Source organism: Sinocyclocheilus anshuiensis, unplaced genomic scaffold, assembly GCF_001515605.1.
Source record: "Sinocyclocheilus anshuiensis isolate Anshui unplaced genomic scaffold, SAMN03320099.WGS_v1.1 scaffold1647, whole genome shotgun sequence".
Lineage (NCBI taxonomy): Eukaryota > Metazoa > Chordata > Actinopteri > Cypriniformes > Cyprinidae > Sinocyclocheilus > Sinocyclocheilus anshuiensis.
This window is the reverse complement of record NW_015549848.1, coordinates 115,850-137,577: the sequence shown is the minus strand read 5'-3', so window position 1 is coordinate 137,577 and position 21,728 is coordinate 115,850. Positions and strand designations below refer to the sequence as shown.

Sequence of the window (21,728 nt, the reverse complement as noted above, 5' to 3'; positions counted from 1 at the left end):
TGCCGTGAAATAAAAGCAATATTTAGAACATTTTGGGCACTATTCAAATATTATGAGTTAGCAAAGAGGGAAAACTGCGCCGTCTAGTGGCGTGTCATTGTAATTCTGTTTTGACTTGTTGAATATTATTTTGTATAATACTGAATACTGAATATAGAATATTGTATGTATTAAATGGCTCTCGTATTTTGTCTCGTCAGTATTTTATCATTATAAAATATACAATTGCATATTTATTACCTTGTAATGCAACATTGCCAGAGATGTCAGTAGAAGTTTTCAATGGTTTTGTGGTCTGTGGCCGTGTTCACAAATTGGCAGCGTTCCTTAGAGTCTCTAATGCTCTTTATCTCGGCTCGTAAATATTTTAAACCACATAGGATCACTGGCATATGTGCTGGAAACAGGTCGACCTGAGCTGTGAATGTTTCCCCAAGCGCTAGAAGTGTGTGGGTGTCTCTCTCGCTCTGTGTGTGTGATCCGTGTATGCGTGTGTGTGCGAGCACTAGGACGGACCTCTTTGTGACTCAGTCTCCGCCCTGTTGCGCAGCGGAGGCGCAGCTAATTCAGGGAGTTTTGGAGAAGAGCTAGATGGAGGACTGTTTTTCCTCTCGTGATTTCCCGAAAGGTTTACAGCCGTCATGAATTGTGTTAAACTTCTTCCTTCACTCCGCGCAAATCGGATTGCGTTACGCGCGACATCGTAGCGCCACTTTAATTGGAATATGGATTCTGTAAGACGAAAAGGTTGAAACTTTTCCCCTCCCCGGATCGCACATAATGGAGAGGAGACGCTCGTGGCCCGTGCTCTGCCTCGCGCTCTCCCTCATGCACCTCTCAATCGCGTCCGGTGAGCTCCTTTATTCGGTACCGGAGGAACAGAAACCGGGGTCTGTCGTTGGGAATATAGCGAGGGATTTGGGTCTCAGCGCGATGAGGATTGCTGAAAGAAACCTAGAAGTCGTGTCGGGATCTTACGCGCAATATTTCGAGGTAAATCCTAACGGTGTCTTAGTTATTAGAGAGACTATAGATAGGGAGCGCATTTGCGCTTTAAGTTCGACTTGCTCTTTGCACCTTCAAATTCTTCTACAGAACCCTTTAGAAATTCACAGAGTTCTTGTTCAAATTGATGATGTAAACGACAACGCGCCGCAGTTTCCAAACGTGAATTCATCACTAGATATTTCCGAGGCGGCCGCTCCGGGAACACGGTTCCGTCTGGAGAGCGCACGCGATCCCGATGTGGGCATTAACTCCCTACGTACGTACAGCCTCTCCAGCAGCGACTATTTTGTTTTAAACGTGGAGACTAAAAGCGACAGTAATAAGTTTCCAGAGCTCGTCCTGGAAAAGGCTCTGGACCGGGAGTTGCAGGCCGCGTTTCGCCTTTCGCTCACGGCCGTGGACGGAGGACAGCCGGAGAAATCCGGGACCACCCTCCTGCTCATTAAGATTCTGGACGTGAATGACAACGCGCCGGTGTTTGATGAGCCGGTGAAAAGGGTTAATCTTTTGGAAAACTCTCCTCCGGGAATGCTTGTGACTAAACTGAATGCCACTGATGTGGACTCTGGGATAAACGGGAAAATATCTTACTTATTCAGTAAATATACACCAGAGAGAATACTTAAAATGTTCAGTGTTGATTCTCAATCGGGGGAAATCCATGTTGTGGGGGATGTGGATTATGAGGAAGCAAATGTGTATGACATCACAGTTCAAGCCAGGGATGGAGGCTCTCCCGCCATGGAGGGCTCATGCAACATTAAAGTGGAAATAATCGATGTGAACGATAACACTCCAGAGGTGACATTAACCTCCCTAACCAGCCCCATCCGGGAGGATGCTGAAACCGGCACTGTTATTGCATTGATCAGTGCGAAAGACTTAGATTCTGGGGATAATGGAAAAGTCACACTTAGAGTATCCCAAGGGCTTCCGTTTAAACTAAAGTCAGCCTTTGGAGAACACTACACACTTGTGACCGATGGACGTCTAGACAGAGAAGTCATTGATGAGTACACTGTTGTTGTCACTGCAACGGACTCCGGCTCGCCTCCGCTATCCTCTCAGAAGACTTTTGCGGTCCGTTTATCAGATGTTAATGATAATGCACCAGCGTTCTCGCAGAACTCCTACTCAGTGGATGTAGATGAAAATAACGCTCCTGGTACTCCAATAGCAACCATTTTGGCATTAGACCCAGACGTCGGAGACAACGCCCGATTGTCATACTCCATCCTACCGACCACTATCCACGGCAGCCCCATTTCCTCATACGTCTACATCAACCCCGAGAACGGGAATATCTTAACCATGCGCTCTTTGGATTACGAGCAAATGAACGCGTTCAAGATTGAAGTGCAGGTTCGCGATGCTGGAGCGCCGCCACAGACGGCTAACATCACCGTTCATGTTTTTGTGGTCGACCAGAACGACAACCCACCCGTCATCCTTTACCCAACCCACTCTGAAGACGCAGGGCTCCAGCTGACCGTCCCACACGGTGCCCCTGTCGGTCATCGTGTTAACAAGCTCGTCGCCGTTGACCCCGACAGTGGCCACAACGCTTGGCTCTTCTACAGCATCGCTCCAGGAGACGATTCATCGCTATTTCACATCGAACTGCACACGGGTGAACTGTGTACCGCACAGAAACTCATGGACGATGAACAGGGTGGTAAAACCCACCCAGCTTATAACTTCATAGTGGTTGTGCGAGACAATGGCCAGCCAGCTTTGTCCACTAGCGTTTCGGTTACGGTTACCATAGAAGAAAAAAGCCCGGACAAATCGACAGACTTCCGTATAACGCCACACAAGGGGACAGGAATGACGGACGTCACTCTGTACCTCATCATCTCATTGGGCTGCGTGACGTTGGTGTCACTCTTGACCATGACGGTGCTCTTGGTACGGTGCATCAGGCACAAGGGCGGTTCGACGTGCTGCTACTCCAGAACGGGCTTCCGTTCCAGGCCCTCCTATCAGCAGAGAGCCCATAAGGACCTTCACCTACAGCTTAACACTGATGGACCCATTAGATATATGGAGGTGGTTGGAGGGCCTCAGGAACCTCACACGAGGACCTACAGGCCCTGCTACTCAACACTCTCCAGCAGGAGTGACTTTGTGTTTGTCAAGACTCCCATCTTGAGTCATAACAACACACTAAACATGACTTTGACTAGGAAGCACTTAATGAACTCAGCCAATGAGGTGAGAGCATACTCATCCCCACAGCCAATCAGGTTCTTCACTGTGGAGTCACTAATGGATTTTTTCACTACCTCTCAAAAGTTTGGATAAGTTTTTTTTTTTTCATCTTGTTAGGCTTTTTGCTCTTCATTTGCTCATGAGCTCATTTGCTCATTTATTTGCTCATTTAATTTAAAATAACTTTTTAAAATTCTTTTAAAATAGAATTTATTCCTTTGATGCAAAGCTGAATTTTCAGCGTCATTACTCCAGTCTTCAGTGTCACATGATCCTTCAGAAATCATTCTAATATGCTGATTTGGTGCTGTATTATCGAGTTGATGTTGGTGCTCAGATCTTATTGGTTCTTATTATCAATGTTGAAAACCTGCTGCTGCTGATTTTTTTTTTTTGTGTGTGTGTAAATTCATTTTTACAGGATCCTTGGCTGAAAAGAAACTTCAAAATAACAGTATTTATTTGAAATGTAGATATTTTGTCACATTGTCTTTATGGTCCTTTTGATCAGTTTAATATATCCTTGCTGAATAAAAGTATTGATTTTTTTTTAATCTTAACTACCCAAAACATTTAAATGGTAGTGTATCACGGTTTCCACAAAAATATCAAGCAGCACTGTTTTCAATACTGATAATAATCAAAAATGTTTCATGAGCAGCAAATCAGATATCAGAATTATTTCTGAAGGATCATGTGACTCTGAAGACTGGAGTAATGCTGACAATTCAGCTTTACATCACAAGAATTAATTACATTTCAAAATACATTCAAATAGAAAACAGTTATTTTTCAATTTTAATAATATTTCACAATATTACTATTTTTACTGCATTTTTGATCAAATAAATACAGCCTTGGTGAGCAGAAGAGATATCTCTCAAAAACATTAAACAATTGTAGTTAATCCAAACATTTGACCGGTAGTACAGGTGGAAAAAAATATATCAGGTAATGTTTCAGCCTCAGAGCTGGTTATTACACATGTTGAAGCCTATTTTGTGTTTTCTCTGGGTTTCTCTGAGTTTGTTGATGTTTTATAGCATAGTTTTGTTTCATATGAAGCAGCTGGGTAATTTGTTAAATATGCTTCAAGTGTACGTCATAGTGCCGTTATTATGATTTAGTAACTTGCTTCCAAAAGCTGCAACAGACTGGCAGGGTGTGAGTCCTGTGACTAAACAGGAAGAGGGAGGAAGAACAGAGGAAGAAGATGTGGGATCACAAAGCGAAAGGATGCAGATATATTAAGAACAAAAAGAAAAGCATTTAGCAGAGTCTGGATTTTCAGCAGACAAGAAGGGAGGAGAAAATGAAGTCACAGTAAGGAAAGAGGCTTAGAGAGTATTGGAATAACATAAACTTTGGGATTTTAGACTTGGAAACATGGTTGTCAGAGAGAAAAAAATCTAGATTAGTGGTTCTCAACTATTTTTGCTTCAAGACCCAGATTTTACATTCAACATCAAGTGGAGACACCAAAATTGTTTATTGTACAAAAGTAAACATAAATTACTTTGTACTGGAAAACAAGACAAAAAAAAATCTGAGTAAGGAAACATTTTTGGAGTGCACTGGTTAAGATGAAAGATGTGAACAGAAATATGGAGCAGACATTGTGAGTGCACAGAACAGAAACTCTGAAGCGAGGTTGAAAGAGACATGGATAACAGATGGACAGGAAGAGGAACAGACCGACAGACAGAAATGAGGATTTGGATGGGGGAAGGAAAAGGCGGGAATATGACGGATGGAGAGAGAGAGAGAGAAATAGGAAGTAGGTTGTGGAAGAAAGAGGTGGCGGAATAACAGGATTCCAGAGGTCATGCATTGACCCCTGACTTCCTGTTGTGCTGAACTCATGTTATTGATTCCACACGTCTGAGTCACGTGACCTGGGATATCCCATAGTGAGTCAATTCTCATTCCTCTTGTGTAGGATTTGCCAGTTTCTTATTGCAAGTTCCTCCTGTGTTTCTTTAGCATGGGAAGCGGTTATTTGTAGAGTTTTAGTCAAATGTCATACAAGTTTGCTGTTTGTTGAAACGGAATTCCTCCGTAATCTCCTGTGTTTATGTCTGTAGGGGATGATTTCTACCTTAGAAATTGAGTTTTTCCTCTTTCTTTCTCCCATTCTCTCCGTTCGGGACCTAATGTCCCATCTCTAAGTCTCTTGAGAGTTGTTCTGTCTCTCGGGTCGCTGGGCTGCCATCTGGTTCTGCTATCATGACACGTGCTCTCTCTCTCTCTCTGTGTGTGTGTGTGTGTGTGTGTGTGTGTGTGAGGAGGCGGGCATGTGAGTTTCAATAGAGATGGAAGAATCACTAATGGACCTGAGGACAGAGAGACGTGTGTGTGTGTGGTCCTCTTGGTCCATAGCAGATTCTAGACCTACAAGAATGATTTTGGTAATCCTGCGATAGTTACTCTTCATGGCTTCTTACCTTTTCTTTTTCACCCTGTCAGAAATATCTTTTGACTTTCACTTTCCTTTTACCAACTTTCTTTATAACTTTTTAAAGAGTGAATCTCACATAATCTGTCAAAAAAAAATGTCTAGATCATATTGTGCTTAAAGAAAACTTTTAGAATTTAAGAAATGAGAATTTCTTGCCTTTTCTTTACAATTGTGCACAGTCTACATCAATTTTTTTTATTATTGTATTGCTTAAAACATGCAGTAAATTGTATTTTTAAATTCAAAATATCGAATAAGAATCTAACGAGAATGACTCAGCTCAGCTCAGAATTTTAAAGTTACAGTAATATGTATTAGAAAAAATGTCAAATGTTCCTAAATAGTCATAATTCGTCATTTTTACCTTTTGTTCTAATTTTAGAAATTCAATTAAATATCTTGCATTTTCATTACAATTAATGCACAAACTACTACAAGTTATCATTATTGTAATGCAAAAAATATGCATGAAATTTATTTTTAAAATATTGATTCGGAATTTAATGAGAATAATCACTATTAAAATATCCAAAACAAATGACAGTAATAATAAATCTGTAGGAAATATGTTTAATGTAAAAATTTTATAATTTTCCATCTTTACTTTTTGGTTTGAAGGTGTAATGTGGCCTGGACAAATTTATGGGAAATTCATCTGTTTATATGCCAATATTTATGTTAAAACCCCAATTTAATACATGCCAGACAGTTTTATGAGCCTAATCTGTTGGCAAGGCTCCAAACTACCACTCTGTCTAAAGATTTGTTACTTTCTGTATTTGTTGACTTTCTGCAGTCAGGTTATAACAGTAAACATATTTCATGACTTTCTGCCAAATTTGTCCATGTTTTTAGTTTAACCCATTTCACTTTGATCATGTTGCCATTGCTTTTCTCTGAAGCTCTAGTAGTGTCCTACTTTTATTCTATTGATCAGTACAATCAGACTGTGGTTAGTGGGACTAAGCTGTGTGGTTGCTAGGTGGTTCAAGTCAAAAGAGTACACATTAAGTCATTAATTAACTGGTTTCTAGACATGCATCTGCCCTTCTGTTTCTAGTGATAATGTGTGTACAGTTTATACAGAGAGCGGCCTGCAAAGTGTTTACAAGTTATACAAAGACAAATAGATCTTTCTGGAATCAGGTAGCTTCCAGTTCAGTGTGTAGAAAATGGTTAGGGATGTTTCTATTGTGTGGTCAGGATATATGTCACATACAGATGTTTTCCATGTGATCTATGAGGACGGATGTCTTATATAAATCTAGTTTGTTAATTCACAGGATCTTTCAAAGTTGATATACTGACAGATGCTCCTGGTTCATATGTGTGTGCCAGATGTAAAGCTACAGATTAAGGCTGAAGGGTTATGAATTATAGTTATAATAAGAACATGTGATTCATCTATGAAAGCTTATATCTGTAAGATCAATGTGTGAATTTATCGCAGTCCAGTGGCTTTGAATGTGGCTCATTCAAATAGAATTGAGAGTAAGTATGATTCCTTTTATTATACTTTTTTGTTGTTGCTGCTCAAGTTTTAGCATGACTGATTTGATACACCCATGTTTTGCAATAGTTCAAATGTGTGTATTTTCATACATACAGTAGGTGTGCTTCATCCTGCTTCAGCATGTGTGCAGAGCATTAGTGTGTTTACAGATGTCACACAGACCTTTAGGTGTATTTGGTGTGTGTGTGTGTGTGTGTGTGTGTGTGTGTGTGTGTTTGGGAGTGTGACATCTATTGTATGTTATTTGTATAAATATTCAGTATGGAAATATAATTTTCTGAAGGGACACTTCACACCTGCAGCTGTGACCTTGAGTTAATGTGGCAAGGTCAAGTTGTGTGACCTCATTTTGATCACCATGGCGATGGTGAATCTTGAATTAGAAAGGGAACATAGTGAAGTCTTATGGCAACAATGTAACAGTACTGTTTGAAAAGTTAATTGTTTTAACTGCATACTGTTTTAAAACATATGCTCATAAGAAAGCCAGATACCTCATTATGGAAGATTTGGCTTTATTTCTGACATTCCTGCAGGCGGATGTAACCTTCATGCTCACTCACTCTGAACTCTTTGTGTCCTTGCCAAATGAGTGTTTTGTACACATGAGGATATGCAGGTATCATTACTGTCTGAAAGACTCTGATCCTGAATGTGACTAATGTTGTGATTGTTCTGATTAATCTTATGTGGTTTGGCGTAATGTTCTGTGTGTAGAGTGAGGCGTGTTTGTGTTTGGGTCAGAGTCACCTGTGCTCTGTTTGTGAGGTTTAGGATTGTGTGTTTATGGGTTTCCTTGACTATTTGGCTTTACTTCGTGAATAAAATTGTTCACAGACATTACCGGGGAAAAAATAATGATGTCTACAAATTTAAAACTTTGTAAATTATTTTTTTTCCCTCAACTTAAATACTTTATATAGTTATACTTTATATAGGCTATAGTTTTGTGACCAAAATTGTCCCCAAAATAGCCTAAATTGGGGAAAAGAAGCTATGTTTTATATGTAAATAACTGTTTTGTTTTGTTTAGTTTTGTTTTGTATTGTTCTAGAAATGCTAAAATTTTTTTACGTTTTTTACAGTTTAGGTTAGTAGTAATTAGGTTAAAGGGGTCATATGATGAGATTTCAATTTTTCCTTTCTCTTTGGAGTGTTACAAGCTCTTGGTACATAAAGAAGATCTGTAAAGTTGCAAAGACTAAAGTCTCAAATCCAAAGAGATATTCTTTATAAAAGTTAAGAGTCAGCCACGCCTACCTAAAATGGCTCGTTCTAACACGCCCCCACATACCTACGTCACTATGTGGGAAGATTTGCATAACGCCGCCCAAATGTTCACGCAAAGAAAGAAGGCATAACTTTTATTCTCGCTGTAGTATTGTTGTTGCCGCCGCCATGTCGTGAAGGCGCTGTGTGTTAATTATAATTATGTCCCCACTGGATGCAACGAATGCCTCGTTTATAATGGGTTTTAATGTTTTTGAATCATCGTTCCGGCCTGACAGGGCATCATCACAATATGGTAAGGGGCGTAACATTTCCGTCACACGCTTGAGGTATTCTATATATATATATATATATTTATTTATTTTTTATTTATTTATTTTTTTTGTCCCAAAAGTAAGTAAATAACTGTTTTGTTTTTTGTTTTGTTTTGTTTTAAAAAATGTATTTGAAACTTTTTTTTTATATAGGTCAGGTTATTAGTTATTAGGTTAGGTTGTCTAAATCAGACAAAAAAAGCAAAAAAAGTAGGGATGTTTACAAATATAAAAAAATCTAAAAAATGCTAAACACTTTTTTTTAAAATACAGGTTGGCAGGGCCGTAGCTGGGATTTGCAGGGGCCCGTTGCCGGTTGTACCCGTGGGCCCTGTTTAAAATGGTTTAATTTGCATGTTTGTTCTATCTAAAAAATGCTAAACACTTTTTTTTAAAATACAGGTTGGCAGGGCCGTAGCTGGGATTTGCAGGGGCCCGTTGCCGGTTGTACCCGTGGGCCCTGTTTAAAATGGTTTAATTTGCATGTTTGTTCTATTTATTTATTTGTGCTATTTACACGATGTATTTTTTTAATTTTTTTCAAGTTTGTAGGTGTCTTGGTACAGAAACCGAACAATCAAATGTAAAATAGTAAACTAGGCGTGGTCACTTTGCATCCATTATAATGATACACATCCGATTTCTCTCTTAACTGTTTACGTTCACTTTAGACACATAACCGACATTTTTTTTTCGAGGATACAGGTTTTTTGTATGTATTTTGTATGTATTTGTCAGTTCAAGAACAAGAAGAGGTGAAACTCAATTCGTGGTTCAAGGACTGTGAGATGCTTCTCCCTGCGTGTGCGCTGTGGTGCTATATTGGGCTTTTTCACAACTTTTTGTGTTTGCATGTTTAAACTGGCCATTTGTATTTGTTCGTTCAGGCACAGGAGGATGCGAGGTAGAGCTCGGTTCGCTGTTCGTGCGTACTGAGCGTCTGTGCGTCTGCGCACCGAACACAGCGTGCGAGTTCTCAGTTGATTTTTTCCGCGTCTTCTGATTGAATGCTTTAAACTCTTTTAAATGTTTAAATTGGCAAGGCTTAAAAACACGTGATAATGATAAGCTTTCGTGATGACGCGCAGCAGTGGCCCCTCTGCTGTCCTGAGCATCTTTTTAGGCTGGCCTCAGCCAGTCGGTTGAGATCGCGGGGGGCCCCCCCTCAGCCGTGGGCCCCTATAATCGTCACCACCTTTCACCCCACTAGCGACAGCCCTGCAGGTTGGTATTAGGTTATTAGGTTTACGAATGTGTGTTTAATGGTTTACTTGGCTATACTTTGCGACCAAAATTGTCCCCAAAAGTTTTGTAAATTTTTTATTATTATTAATGTATCATTTTACAATAACTAGATAAATTGTATGAGATAACTAGATAGATGTGATAGATAACTAGATAGATGTGTATGCGAACACATTTAGCACATTTTATATAAAACAATATTTTGTATAAATGTAAATAAAACAGTCAGCCCCCATTTATATAGTTCAGTAAGCATATGTGTGTACCTGCTGTGTGTATTCTCTGAGCTCAGCTGATGTTTGTCTGGCATTTGTGGGTGTTGCTTTTGATGCAAATATTTCCTGTGTGTTTGTATTGTTTGTTTCTTGTATATGGTCTTGCCTTTTGTCTTGTTGAAATATGTGAGAATATGGAACTAAATGGGCTTTAAGTTCTATTTCATGTGAATTACTAACAGTTAATGTAAGACTGTTTGTTAATTTAGTCTTGATTAGCTATTTTGGCAGTGCTCCATTTCACTGCACAATAAGAGAATGCAGATGAAAAAGTATCCCAAATTCTAGAACTGAAAAGGCTTTTGTCATTGGTGGTTTTTTAATCATATAAGTATTTTTATTTCGGGGTTTGTGATATTTTAAAGAGATAATATGCAGTGTGTTTGAGTGTTTGCTGTCCTGAGGATGGAATCACAATGGTCTTTCTGTCTTTGGCCCAATTAGTCACAGAGCTTGTTTCTCGCTCACTGGAACAATCCTGAACTATCTCTGAGTGTGTGTGTGTGTTTGTGTGTGTGTGTTCAGACTGAAATGCTAGAATTCCTGCTCATCCCAGCCGTGTTTCAAATGAGCTGTCATTATTAACTGCTCTGTATATGTGTGTGTAAATAACCGTAACTTATTGAGCACCCATCCATTTAAAATGAAACCTCTCTAGAAGTCAGTTGTCAAAGCTGCTTTATCATATTAGACTTTATCATACTCATGTTTCCTTTGGCACTATGTAATAAAGTGAACAAGTCTCTCGTTCTTGTGGTTTGGTCACATGCTGCGTCCTCAAGGTCACATTGACGGCCGTCACCGCATTCAGGATACACTCTTACATCAATTCTCTGTCCTCATGGCAACAGCAAGGTCACACAAATAGACTTGCAAATGAATGGTGCTGGATTTTTCTTTTTATGTGTCATTACTCATGCTTTCCTTTTGTCTCGTTACAGCAAAAACCACCCGGCGCTGACTGGCGTTTCACCCAGAACCAGAGGCCCGGGCCCAGCGGGTGAGTAACACACACACACACACACACACACTCACACACACACACACACACACACTCACACACACACACACACACACACTCACACACACACACACACACACACTCACACACACACACACACACACACTCACACACACACACACACACACACACACACACACACACACGTACGTTCACTTTACATTTGCATTATGTAAAGGCAGAAAATCACCTCTTTTGAGAGCAGAAACATTTGCATTGAATAAATGGTTACCACACACTGAGGTGCATATATATGTGTGTGTATAGAGTAATAGAAGACATACATTGCATGTGTATAATTTGTATGTGTATAATGGATTTGCTTGTGTATAAGAAATATAGGCTGTTAATTTATATGTAAGACAGGTATAATGCAATTCCAAAGAGAAAGACTAAAGTCAAAAGAGAAAGAAACTAGCTGTGCTGAATCTTAATGTTCTTCTCCTCTTAACAAAATGGCTGCTGTTTTTCAAGCGCTTTCCCCTCCACCCCCAACACTTCAATCTGCCAAGAGAAAGAGAGAGAGGCCAGAAAGAGAAAAAGAGCGGGACACTGAGGTTTATTGCCATGCTAATGCCTGTTATAGTCATGCATTGTGCTGAAACTGATTGGAACTATTAAGATGCCAAAGAGCTTTGACTATTTCAGTGTGATTGACAGCGAATCGTCCAATCAGATGCTCTTTAGGGGGAGGGGTTGGTCACAGGCAGCCAATAGGGTCCAAATTCTCTTGTGTGCCAGTGTTCATGACGCATCAGTTTCCATAACAGATGTTACACAACACATTCCAGCCTGACAGGACCCAGTTTGAAAGAATCCATTTGGAAGAAATTAAATCTTTTTGTTTAGTTTAAACTGGCAGCGCTACATATATCACAGCAGGCAGTGTTCGAACTATACCGTGGACTTTGGGGGAGCCCACGTTTTTTTTTTTTTATAACGGGTGGGTCGTGCGCGTGGGCTTACAATGACTTACAAAGATACATAACAGCTAGTGTATGCACTACTAGTTACTCGTCGTCAGGCTACAGAAGAATACCATAATTCCTCCGTTCAATTAGGCATAAGACATCGAGAGTCACGCAGACCTATAACAACCCAGCCACAACACATAATTGCAAATAACATGCCTTACCTTAACAAAGAATCGCCCACAGAGTCCAACGTTTATATTTTTTCTACGAATCTTTGAGTTAACATGTACTAAACATGAGTGGAATTTGCACCGCAGCGCCCCCACACCTTGTGCTCATGACAAAAATAGCATGTATAGTTATCTTTATTGAAGTGAATTAGGTTTAAATCGCCGTCATGCATGAATGAATGATATTTTTGCAATTTTACACATAATAATCCACGATGATCACATTACACGAAACTGAAATTGCACGTCAAAATAACACATTGTCAATATTTTTTGAGACCCCCCAAAATTTCACAAATCACGTTTTCAGGGGAGCCCATGTCTTATTAAGGGGAGCCGAGCCTTCGGTATTCGTCCTAGCTCCCCCGTAGTTCGCACCCTGACAGCAGGCCCAAAGATATGTGTGTTTTTAGCAAGGTTATTATACTGTAAAAAATAATTGTTTGAAGTTGTAAATAAAACAAAGGTAACTGGAGTATGCTTTCTGCTTTAAAATTTCATGTTTAATTTACTTGCTTGTCATTTTTATAATTATTTGGGTATTTTCTTGCAATTTCTGAGTGAAAATAGTTTCAAAGTTTCAGGGTATAGGCAACTAAAACTAAAACCATAAAAAAAAACACTTGAAATAGTGAAATAAATACTGAAATAAAATAAAATATTAAAAGAACCTATCAAGTTACCTACAGCATTTCTCATTTTCATTTGACTTGATGTACTAAAATAAGAAAAAAATAAAATAAATAAATAATAAATATAAATTATAAATACATATGAATCTAAATACATAAATAACAAAAATAAAATAAAAATGCTACAATTTAAGCTAAAAATATCATTAACACTCATTTAAAATATCAATTAAAACTATAATAGTATCTCAAAGATACTAAAATAACACAGTGCTTCAGTTTTAAACTTATTTTACCTTAGTTTCTGCCAAAATACCATAGTTAATATCAGTCTTTTCTTTCAGTTCCTTCAAGCTCCAGTCTACACATGTAAGATGGACGCCGCCGAGCAGGCTGAGGTATTGAAGTGTAGCTAGAGTCCCTGCTCGTTCCTGTAGGATCAGGTTCCTCATCTGAGACTATTGGTGCTGCATTAGTGTCCAATAGTGACGCTGGGGCCGTTCTGCTCATAGAATAGAATAGAAAACAGTGTGTAGAGTTGTGCACACAAAGCTTCGACCTTGTTGCAGCGCATCCCACGGTTTTGGATTCGTGAAGGGAATTGCACAATGTCCTTTGTGTAAAGATTTTTAAGGGGTTTTATGAATGAATAGCTACAAACAATGACATCTTGGACTATACCTTTCACATTTTTTATACAACTCACAATCTGGTCCACAGGAAGTGATTATCTGACCACAGGATGTGATAATGCTGACCACAGGAAGTCTGATTTCCTGCAAGTGTGATGAGATGCTGATTGTGGAGAAACGAGGCGTCTTATCTTCATGCAACTAAACAGGAAATCTTGTCTGTCGTCCTGAAGTGTTGGGCCAGGATATGGCGAGTTAACCCGGTTTGCGTTGTTCTATGTTTAAAAGTGGCGATGGTTAAGTGGTTAAGGATCTGAACTGGTGGCCCAAATGTCTCAAGACAGATTGATCTCAGTACTGATGCATCATATGAACTGAATAAATCACTGCTCTGGTTCTCATTAGGGTTATTCGCTCTAAAACAACATCACCCTGTTTTTCCCTCATCTTGGCACTGTGAGTTCATCTCTTTTGAAATGCTTGGCAAAAACAGTGTCTTTCCCTCCTCAAATGTTTTTCTGCCCTTCATTCTTTCTGTCACTTTTTCCTTTACATGCTTAAATTCCAGTTTTTGTTCTTCATGCTTTCTTTCTTTCTTTCTCTTCCCAATGTCTTTCCTGTCTTTGAGTCTGTTTTAGCCTCCTCTCCCACCCGTCCTGCGGTCGTGTCTTGTATGCAGATGTTGTGCTGTGCCGCTGCGGTTCATTGTCTGGTGTCTGTGATGATAGAGGGTTTTACAGCCGCTGGGCTCATTTAAGACAGGAAGTGAGACCCCACGAGATCACGACTTCAGAGACAGATGGCTTTTAGCATTAGCATCTCATTCTCTCTCTGTGCTAGAGGAGCTTTCCTCAGATCAGATCAGAATCAGAAAATTATTTTGAGTTCACAAAAATATTAATCAGCACTTTATATATTAACTCTTTTTGAAATTAATAACAAGAAATGTTTCTTAAGCAGTAGATCAGTATATTAGATTGATTTCTAATGATTGTGACACTGAGGACTGGAGTAATGATGCTGAAAATTCAGCTTTGTATCACAGGAATAAAGTATATTATATTCAAATAGAACATGGCTATTTTTAATTTTAAAAATATTTCTTAATATTAAAGTTTTTACCATATTTTTTTATCAAATAATTGCAGCCTTAAAGGATTAGTTCACCCAAAAATGAAAATTAGTCCATAAATTACTCGCCCTCAAGTCATCCTAGGTAAGGGGCTTGTGCTCACTGTTGTACACTGGAAGCAGCTCCGGGCGGATGACGTATGGAGGTCGGCGTTGCGCATGCGCCACTCAGAAGTGACGCACACAGAAGCGCAGGGGAGAGATCAAAACAAAACAACGGTCACTTATTAGAAGTACAAAACGAGGATTTGTAAAGAAGAATGTCGGAGGATTTCGATATAAGCCAAGAGGAGACTGGTTTTCCTTTGCTAAAGTAAGGAAACTTTGTTTCCTTTGCGCCTGTTAACAAACGTTGGTTTTCACAAGACTCACCAGCGCATGTGCAACGCTGACCTCATACGTCATCCGCCTGGAGCTGCTTCGGTACAACAAAAAGAGTTTGTGTACAACTCTTGGCGCAAGCTGCATTAAAGTGATTATTACGTTTTGAATATGGATATTTTTCTTACAAAAACGCATCGATTCGCTACAGAAGGCCTTTGTTCACCACCCGGAGCCGTGTGCGATGCTTTTTTTTTATGGATGGGCACTTTTTATTTAACTTCTTTTGGACTGATGCATGCAACACCCACTGAGTGCCATGAAACAGCTTGAAAGATCAAAGACAATTTTCAATATAACTCCGACTGGATTCGTCTGAAAGAAGAAAGTCATATACAGGTGCATCTCAATAAATTAGAATGTCGTGGAAAAGTTCATTTATTTCAGTAATTCGTCTGAAAGAAGAAAGTCATATACACCTAGGATGAATTGAGGGTGAGTAACTTATGGACTAATTTTCATTTTTGGGTGAACTAACCCTTTAATGAGCAGAAGACATTTCTTCCACAAACATTTATATAAAAAATATCCTTAAAGTTTTGAAGGGGTAGTGTGTTTCCTGATGTTACTGGGAACAGGATGCGGAATCTCCATTATTCTTCCCACACGCAGAGAAGACATCCGGGATGTTTTTTATTTTATGAGGAACAGCGATTTTGTCCTTTGTTCATGTAGCCTTTACTAATAAAGGAAAGTTTTTAATGTTTTAATTAACACATTATGTCCTGTTTGTGGAGCTGTAATCTTCAAAACTAAACTCCTGTGTTTGTGGGCAATTAATGGAGGTAAATTGGAAGTGTATTTGTTGCTTTTCCTGGTTACCGACAGCAAAGCAAGCTTTGTGCATGTAATGAGGTGAATTTTAGTGCGATCAGGGCGTGGATGCAAATTGCAGAGTTTTTAAACAAGCCTTTGATGATCAAGTCGGAGCACATGGAAGTGTTCAGTGGTTTTGTGTGCATTTGCTGTAGTTTTCAGCAGCTGTTACTGCTCATTCTCTGCTCGTTTTCGTTTTCCAACATGGTGCAGTTAAAAGTAACATGGAGGATTTTGTGTGTGTGTGTGTGTGTTAAATTAGGGCACAAAGCGCCTCACACTCACTGCAGCTGTTGCTGATAGCAGCAGTACAGAACGGCCTCTGTTTTTGCTGACTCTATTTCCTTTTCCTCTCTGCAGGGCTGCCGCCACTCCTGAGGTTGCCGTGGGAACAGGACCCTGGCCCAACCCTCCAACCGAGGCCGAGCAGCTCCAGGCGCTGATGGCCGCTGCTAACGGTGAGAATCTCTCACTTGCTCTTTTATATCACTATGCATTCTATTGTGCATATGTATTGTTGAAAACATGAGAAACATTGACTTTGTTGCATTGCTGTCTGATTATTCAGTCATTTACATCTTAATCAGATTAATTTTTGCATATATGTTTGTGTTGCATGCATGATTGACAATCATGTTGAATGAGCACATGCACAGTCACAGATGTCCATGTGGGAACACACACACACACACACACACACACACAGAGTTCAGTGGCCCATAGCTATACAAACCACATCAAAGCTGTTGACACACAGCAGCATGACGTCAGCCTCTCTCATGTTTCCCTTTATTTTCACTGCTGCTGTGACTGAGCAGGAATAAAAAGAAAGTGACTCATCACACATTCACTTAGTTGCTGTGGTATTACTTAATCATTTCAATGGATGCTGCTGTTACATAAAGCTAATTATGACTACAGACTAACTCTAAATGAAAACTGATATTTTGCCTGTAAAACACATTTTTGAAGTCATTAATTCTCACCAAGTCTCAAAAATACAGTAAAACAGTAATATTGTGAAATATTATTATAATATAAATGTTTTCTATGAGAATATATGTTAAAATGTAATTTAGTTCTGTGATCAAAGCTGAATTTTCAGCGTCATTACTCCAGTCTTCAGTGTCACATGATCCTTCAGAAATCCTTCTAATTTGCTGATTTGTGCTCAAGAAACATTTCTGATTGTCAATGTTGAAAACAGTTGTGCTGCTTCATATTTTTTGTGGAAACCGTCATACATTTTTCTTTTCTTTAATAGAAAGTTCAAAAGAACAGCATTAATTTGAAATAGATTTTTTTTGTAACATTTTAAAAGTCTTTGTCTCTTTTTTTGTGGAATTTAATTAATTCTTGCTGAATAAAGGGGGAAAAAAAATCTTACTGGCCCCAAACTTTTGAACTGTAGTGTACATCCGCTTATGTAAAAGCAAATTAGAGCAGATTGTTTTGGCCAGATCCTAAAGCCATTCACACAGACACATGAGAAGCAAGTGGAATCATTTTATATTTGTTCTACAAAGACTCTGAGACAGACGCTATTGAGTTATTTGTTTCCCGCTGGAGAGCGTCACTGTTTCCACTGTTCTGTCCAGCACTGTTCTGAGATCAGACATTCAGCAGTTTTCCATTAACACTCAGTTTGTTTGAATTTGTCATTGTTCTTTTTTGTAGGTTGAAATTTTGTAGAATAAGCTTTGTTGCATAGATGGTTTACTGGGACTTAATATGTGACCCTGGACCACAAAACCAGTTATAAAGGTCCATTTTTTTTAAAAATAAATAAGCTTTTCATTGATGTATGGTTTGTTAAGATAGGACAATATTTGGCTGAGATACAACTATTTGAAAATCTGGAATCTGAGGGTGCAAAAAAATCTAAATATTGAGAAAAATCGCCTTAAAAGTTGTCCAAATGAAGTTCTTAGCAAAAGTACGTTTAGATATATTTACGGTAGGACATTTACAAAATATATTAATGGAACATGATCTTTACTTAATATCCTAATGATTTTTGGCATAAAAGAAAAATCCCTTTCAAAAAAATTGACCCATACAATGTATTTTTGGCTATTGCTACAAATATACCCATGCCACTTAAGACTGTTTTGTGGTCCAGGGTCACATATCTTAGTCAAAAAAAAGTATGAGATTGTATATCTTGATTTAAGTACTGTATGTTTAGACATTTTTATTGGAAAACAGGACAAAACATACCTTTTTTCAGTGTTTAAATTATTTTTTTTCTGACCCCAGTGGCAGATAATATTTATAATTTTAAGCATAAACTCATTTAATTTTGATACAGTTTTCAGAAAACAGTCCTCAATATCTAAAATTATTTTGCTATCTTAATTTAAGAATGTTTAGATATGTATATGTACTTGATTTTGTACAAGACAAAATACTTAGTAAGAATATCATTTTTTGCAGTGATAGTTTATTCACTTAGCAAATGCTTTCATGCAAAGCGACTTGCTTTTTTTGGTGACTTGCTATTTTTTTTACCATAACATATTTAAACAAATTATTTCAAAAAGAGTTCAGGAGCTGTGTGAAATCCTCTCAGAATCACCTAACAGAAACCTCTCTTCTCTCTGCAGAAGTCAGCGAGGCGACCAACACTCTGGGTCCAGGCACCATGGGTCTGAGCACCCGCTACAGCCCTCAGTTCACCCTGCAGCACGTCCCTGATTACCGGCAGAACGTCTACATCCCCGGCAGCACCGCCACCCTGACCTCCAACCAGCAGCAACCCCAGCAGGCCCTGCCGCCTCCACAGGCCGCCATAGCCGCTGCCCAACCTGAGCCGCCCAAAGCCGCCCAGACGCCCGCCAGCAAGAAGAAATCCACCAAGAAAGAGAAGAAGTAGAGAGTCGTAGGTAGATATGAGGTTTAGGGAGGTTGAAATAGCTGCACGGCTCCATTCTGTGCTGTTCTGAGGTTTGCTGGAAATCTGTAACTATTTAGAGAAAAAAATTAGGGTAAAAATAAGACCCACTTCTAACTGCTTTGTCTATTTCACACATGCATTTGTTTTAAGTACTGTAAAATTGTTTCCTGATTCACTAGACGTTCAGATATTTGGAGAGAAATTAGCTTTTCATTCTTGTGTTTGCCAAGTTTATGCAACTTCTAAGTGACACTATACTCCTGCGTATATCAAGCCAATAATGTATTTACCACAGTACTGTGCCATGATCATGTTAAACTGACATCTGGACAGAAAGAGGAAATGTATTCTTATAACAATCACATTCTTGTTTCTACAAAGACACAGTGCCCAGTGCTGTGGATGTTGCAATGTTCGTAAAATGCATCATGGTGATTACTTTGCTTTTTGTTATTGTTTGCTAAAATACCACTATGGACTTTTTTTAATTGATCGTTTTAGGAGAAGTGTTGATGTACAGTAGATGCAAATCAGGTGATTATTGCTGCATGCTGTTTTTTTGCGCTATAGATAATCTCCATATCACCTGACATCTATAAACACCCATCTACAACTTTCTCACAGAGGAGGTAAGCAGTTAAACCATCCGCTTTTATGATGATTTGTATTTGAATGGATCCCCCTGTGTATCACTGAGCCAGAGTTTGGTTGTTGTTGCTTTTTTTTTTTTATGTTAACGGAATATTTATGCAGCATATATGAAGTCCGAGCCATAATGGGAGCGTTGTAAAATCAGTTACAAGTCCACAAGTGCCCGCAGTGGATATCGTCCTTAGTATTCAGTATTTCCAGGTTATGCTGAAGTGTTGAAGCTCTTTATCAGTGCTGGTTGTAATTAGATGGGTTAGTTATGATACCTTCAGTGAGTATCTGTTGTTTTGATGGTCACAAAACCTCCTGACTTTGTAAGTCGCTGATCTAGGCAGCAATCAAGCTCAAGTAATTACGGATGGAATATGAATACTGTTAAAATCCAATACCAGTTATGATTGATGCTGTTTTAGGAGGCAACTTGCACTCATTGAATGTACAACAAGCACAGTAACTGTCATTAAAGAGTCAGTTATTAGAACTTTGAAATCTGGTTCTAGAAAATAAATGTAATCCAAATGCCGGTTCCGGTTCACTTTCCCTCTGAATACAACAGTTCTCGTACCATTGGCATGACATTCCTTTGTAAATAGAAATTTGCCCTTAAAAACCCTTGAAACCTGTTCAGATAATCAGCTAAAAAGGAATGGCTTACTACTGGAATGTCATTTTATTTTACAGAAAGAAATGCACAAAAATATCAAAATGGAGAAAAAGTAAAAAAAAACACTTTTGACACCCTGTAACCAATGTAGTTCTTTAGTACTATGACGGCCAACTAACGCACCTGTAAATAAAGAGTTTAACTTTTACTTAAGAAAATAAATAGTGACACACTCTTAGTCTAGAAGTTGTGATGTAGAAGTTGTGATGTTATGCATATATTTTTGTGTTCATCTTCCTCTTTTCCTGTCACTTTTCCATGAAAAGACACAAAATGGAGGGCAAATAGACCTAAAATCCTCCATTATTAATTTTGTGCTCTCTGTCGTGCTTACATGTGAGAATGCTTCTTAATGTCTATATGAAGAATCTGAATAGATCTATTATCTGTGTGTGTCTGCTGATGCTGTAATCCTGCTGTAACATCTCTGATAAGACGCTTTGAGTCCCGGCTCCTGTGTGCTACTTGCATTTTATATGCTAATATTTATATTGCTGTATTATTTTTTTTTCTTCTTTTCCTGAACACTGACACTTCAAATAAAAGGTTCTTAAATTATCTATTGTCTTTTTTTTTTTCAGTTGTAAAAGTTTGAATTTATTCAGAATTTATACACCATAGCACAGTTGTATGAGGGTGAATCTAAGTTATAGTTTCACATGAAATAAAAATGTTTAAACACAGCAATTTTAATACATGTGTGCGTGTATGTGTGTATATATATATATATATATATATATATATACAGTATATACACACAAACACACGTATACACAAACATTATGCTATTTAAAATATATATATATTTTTCATGTAAGGCCATAAAAGGTTTTCCCACCGGCTTTGTAAATTAAATAGTTTGCATAATAAATGTTCTGTGAAATCCCAAAGCATTAAAAGAGTGGGGAAAATGAGAGAAAAAAAAAAGCAATAATCTCCTGAGGGTTTGATTTGCCTTAACGAACAACTGAACTTCAATAAACGTATGAATCTACTTCTAGTTCACTGTTCAATCTTGAATAAGGTGCATTTTCTCTACAGTGGTCTAAATGGCCTCAAAAGTTTGTGCAGTTAAACGATTTGACTCTTGGTTCAGTGATCTGCATTTTGCATAATAGATGAAACACTGTTCTCTTTCAGAAGCACAAAGACTTTGTGTTTTTCTCAAATCTCTGCTTCCTTTGCCAACAATTCTTCAATGTTTTCACAGCTGTGAGGTTTGACAACAAACGAAAGACTTTCACCAGGTTTCAAACAGGTGATCAGGGTCAGGATCTGATGTAAGAGATGTGGAGATCGGCAGGGGTCAGAGGTCAAAGTTGTTTTGCTACAGTCGGCCTGATTAGGGCCACAGCCAAATTTTAGCCTGAGACAATTAACAGATGGCAATAAAAATCCAGCAGAGACGAAAAGAAACGTGTGCTTCACTTTCTCTGTCATAAAACCCTAGGGAAAAATCACTCTGTTTTCAAGCACAAAAAGAAAACACAGCCCATCTGTTCACCC

General features: G+C 38.6%; 1 protein-coding gene across 2 annotated transcripts; it reads left to right on the top strand.

The window, feature by feature from the left end:
* Positions 1 to 509: 509 nt before the first annotated feature.
* Positions 510 to 20,780, top strand: LOC107660889 (protocadherin gamma-C5-like). Of its 2 annotated transcripts, XM_016450322.1 has the most exons (5): positions 510 to 3,222; positions 11,196 to 11,254; positions 13,396 to 13,449; positions 16,372 to 16,469; positions 18,618 to 20,780. In XM_016450322.1, exons 1-5 carry the CDS (start codon positions 781 to 783, stop codon positions 18,884 to 18,886), a joined length of 2,922 nt encoding a protein of 973 aa, XP_016305808.1. In that variant the 5' UTR covers positions 510 to 780; the 3' UTR covers positions 18,887 to 20,780. The 2 variants fall into 2 exon arrangements, with proteins under 2 accessions (XP_016305808.1, XP_016305809.1); XM_016450323.1 differs by lacking the exon at positions 13,396 to 13,449 and having other exon boundaries at positions 511 to 3,222.
* Positions 20,781 to 21,728: the final 948 nt, after the last annotated feature.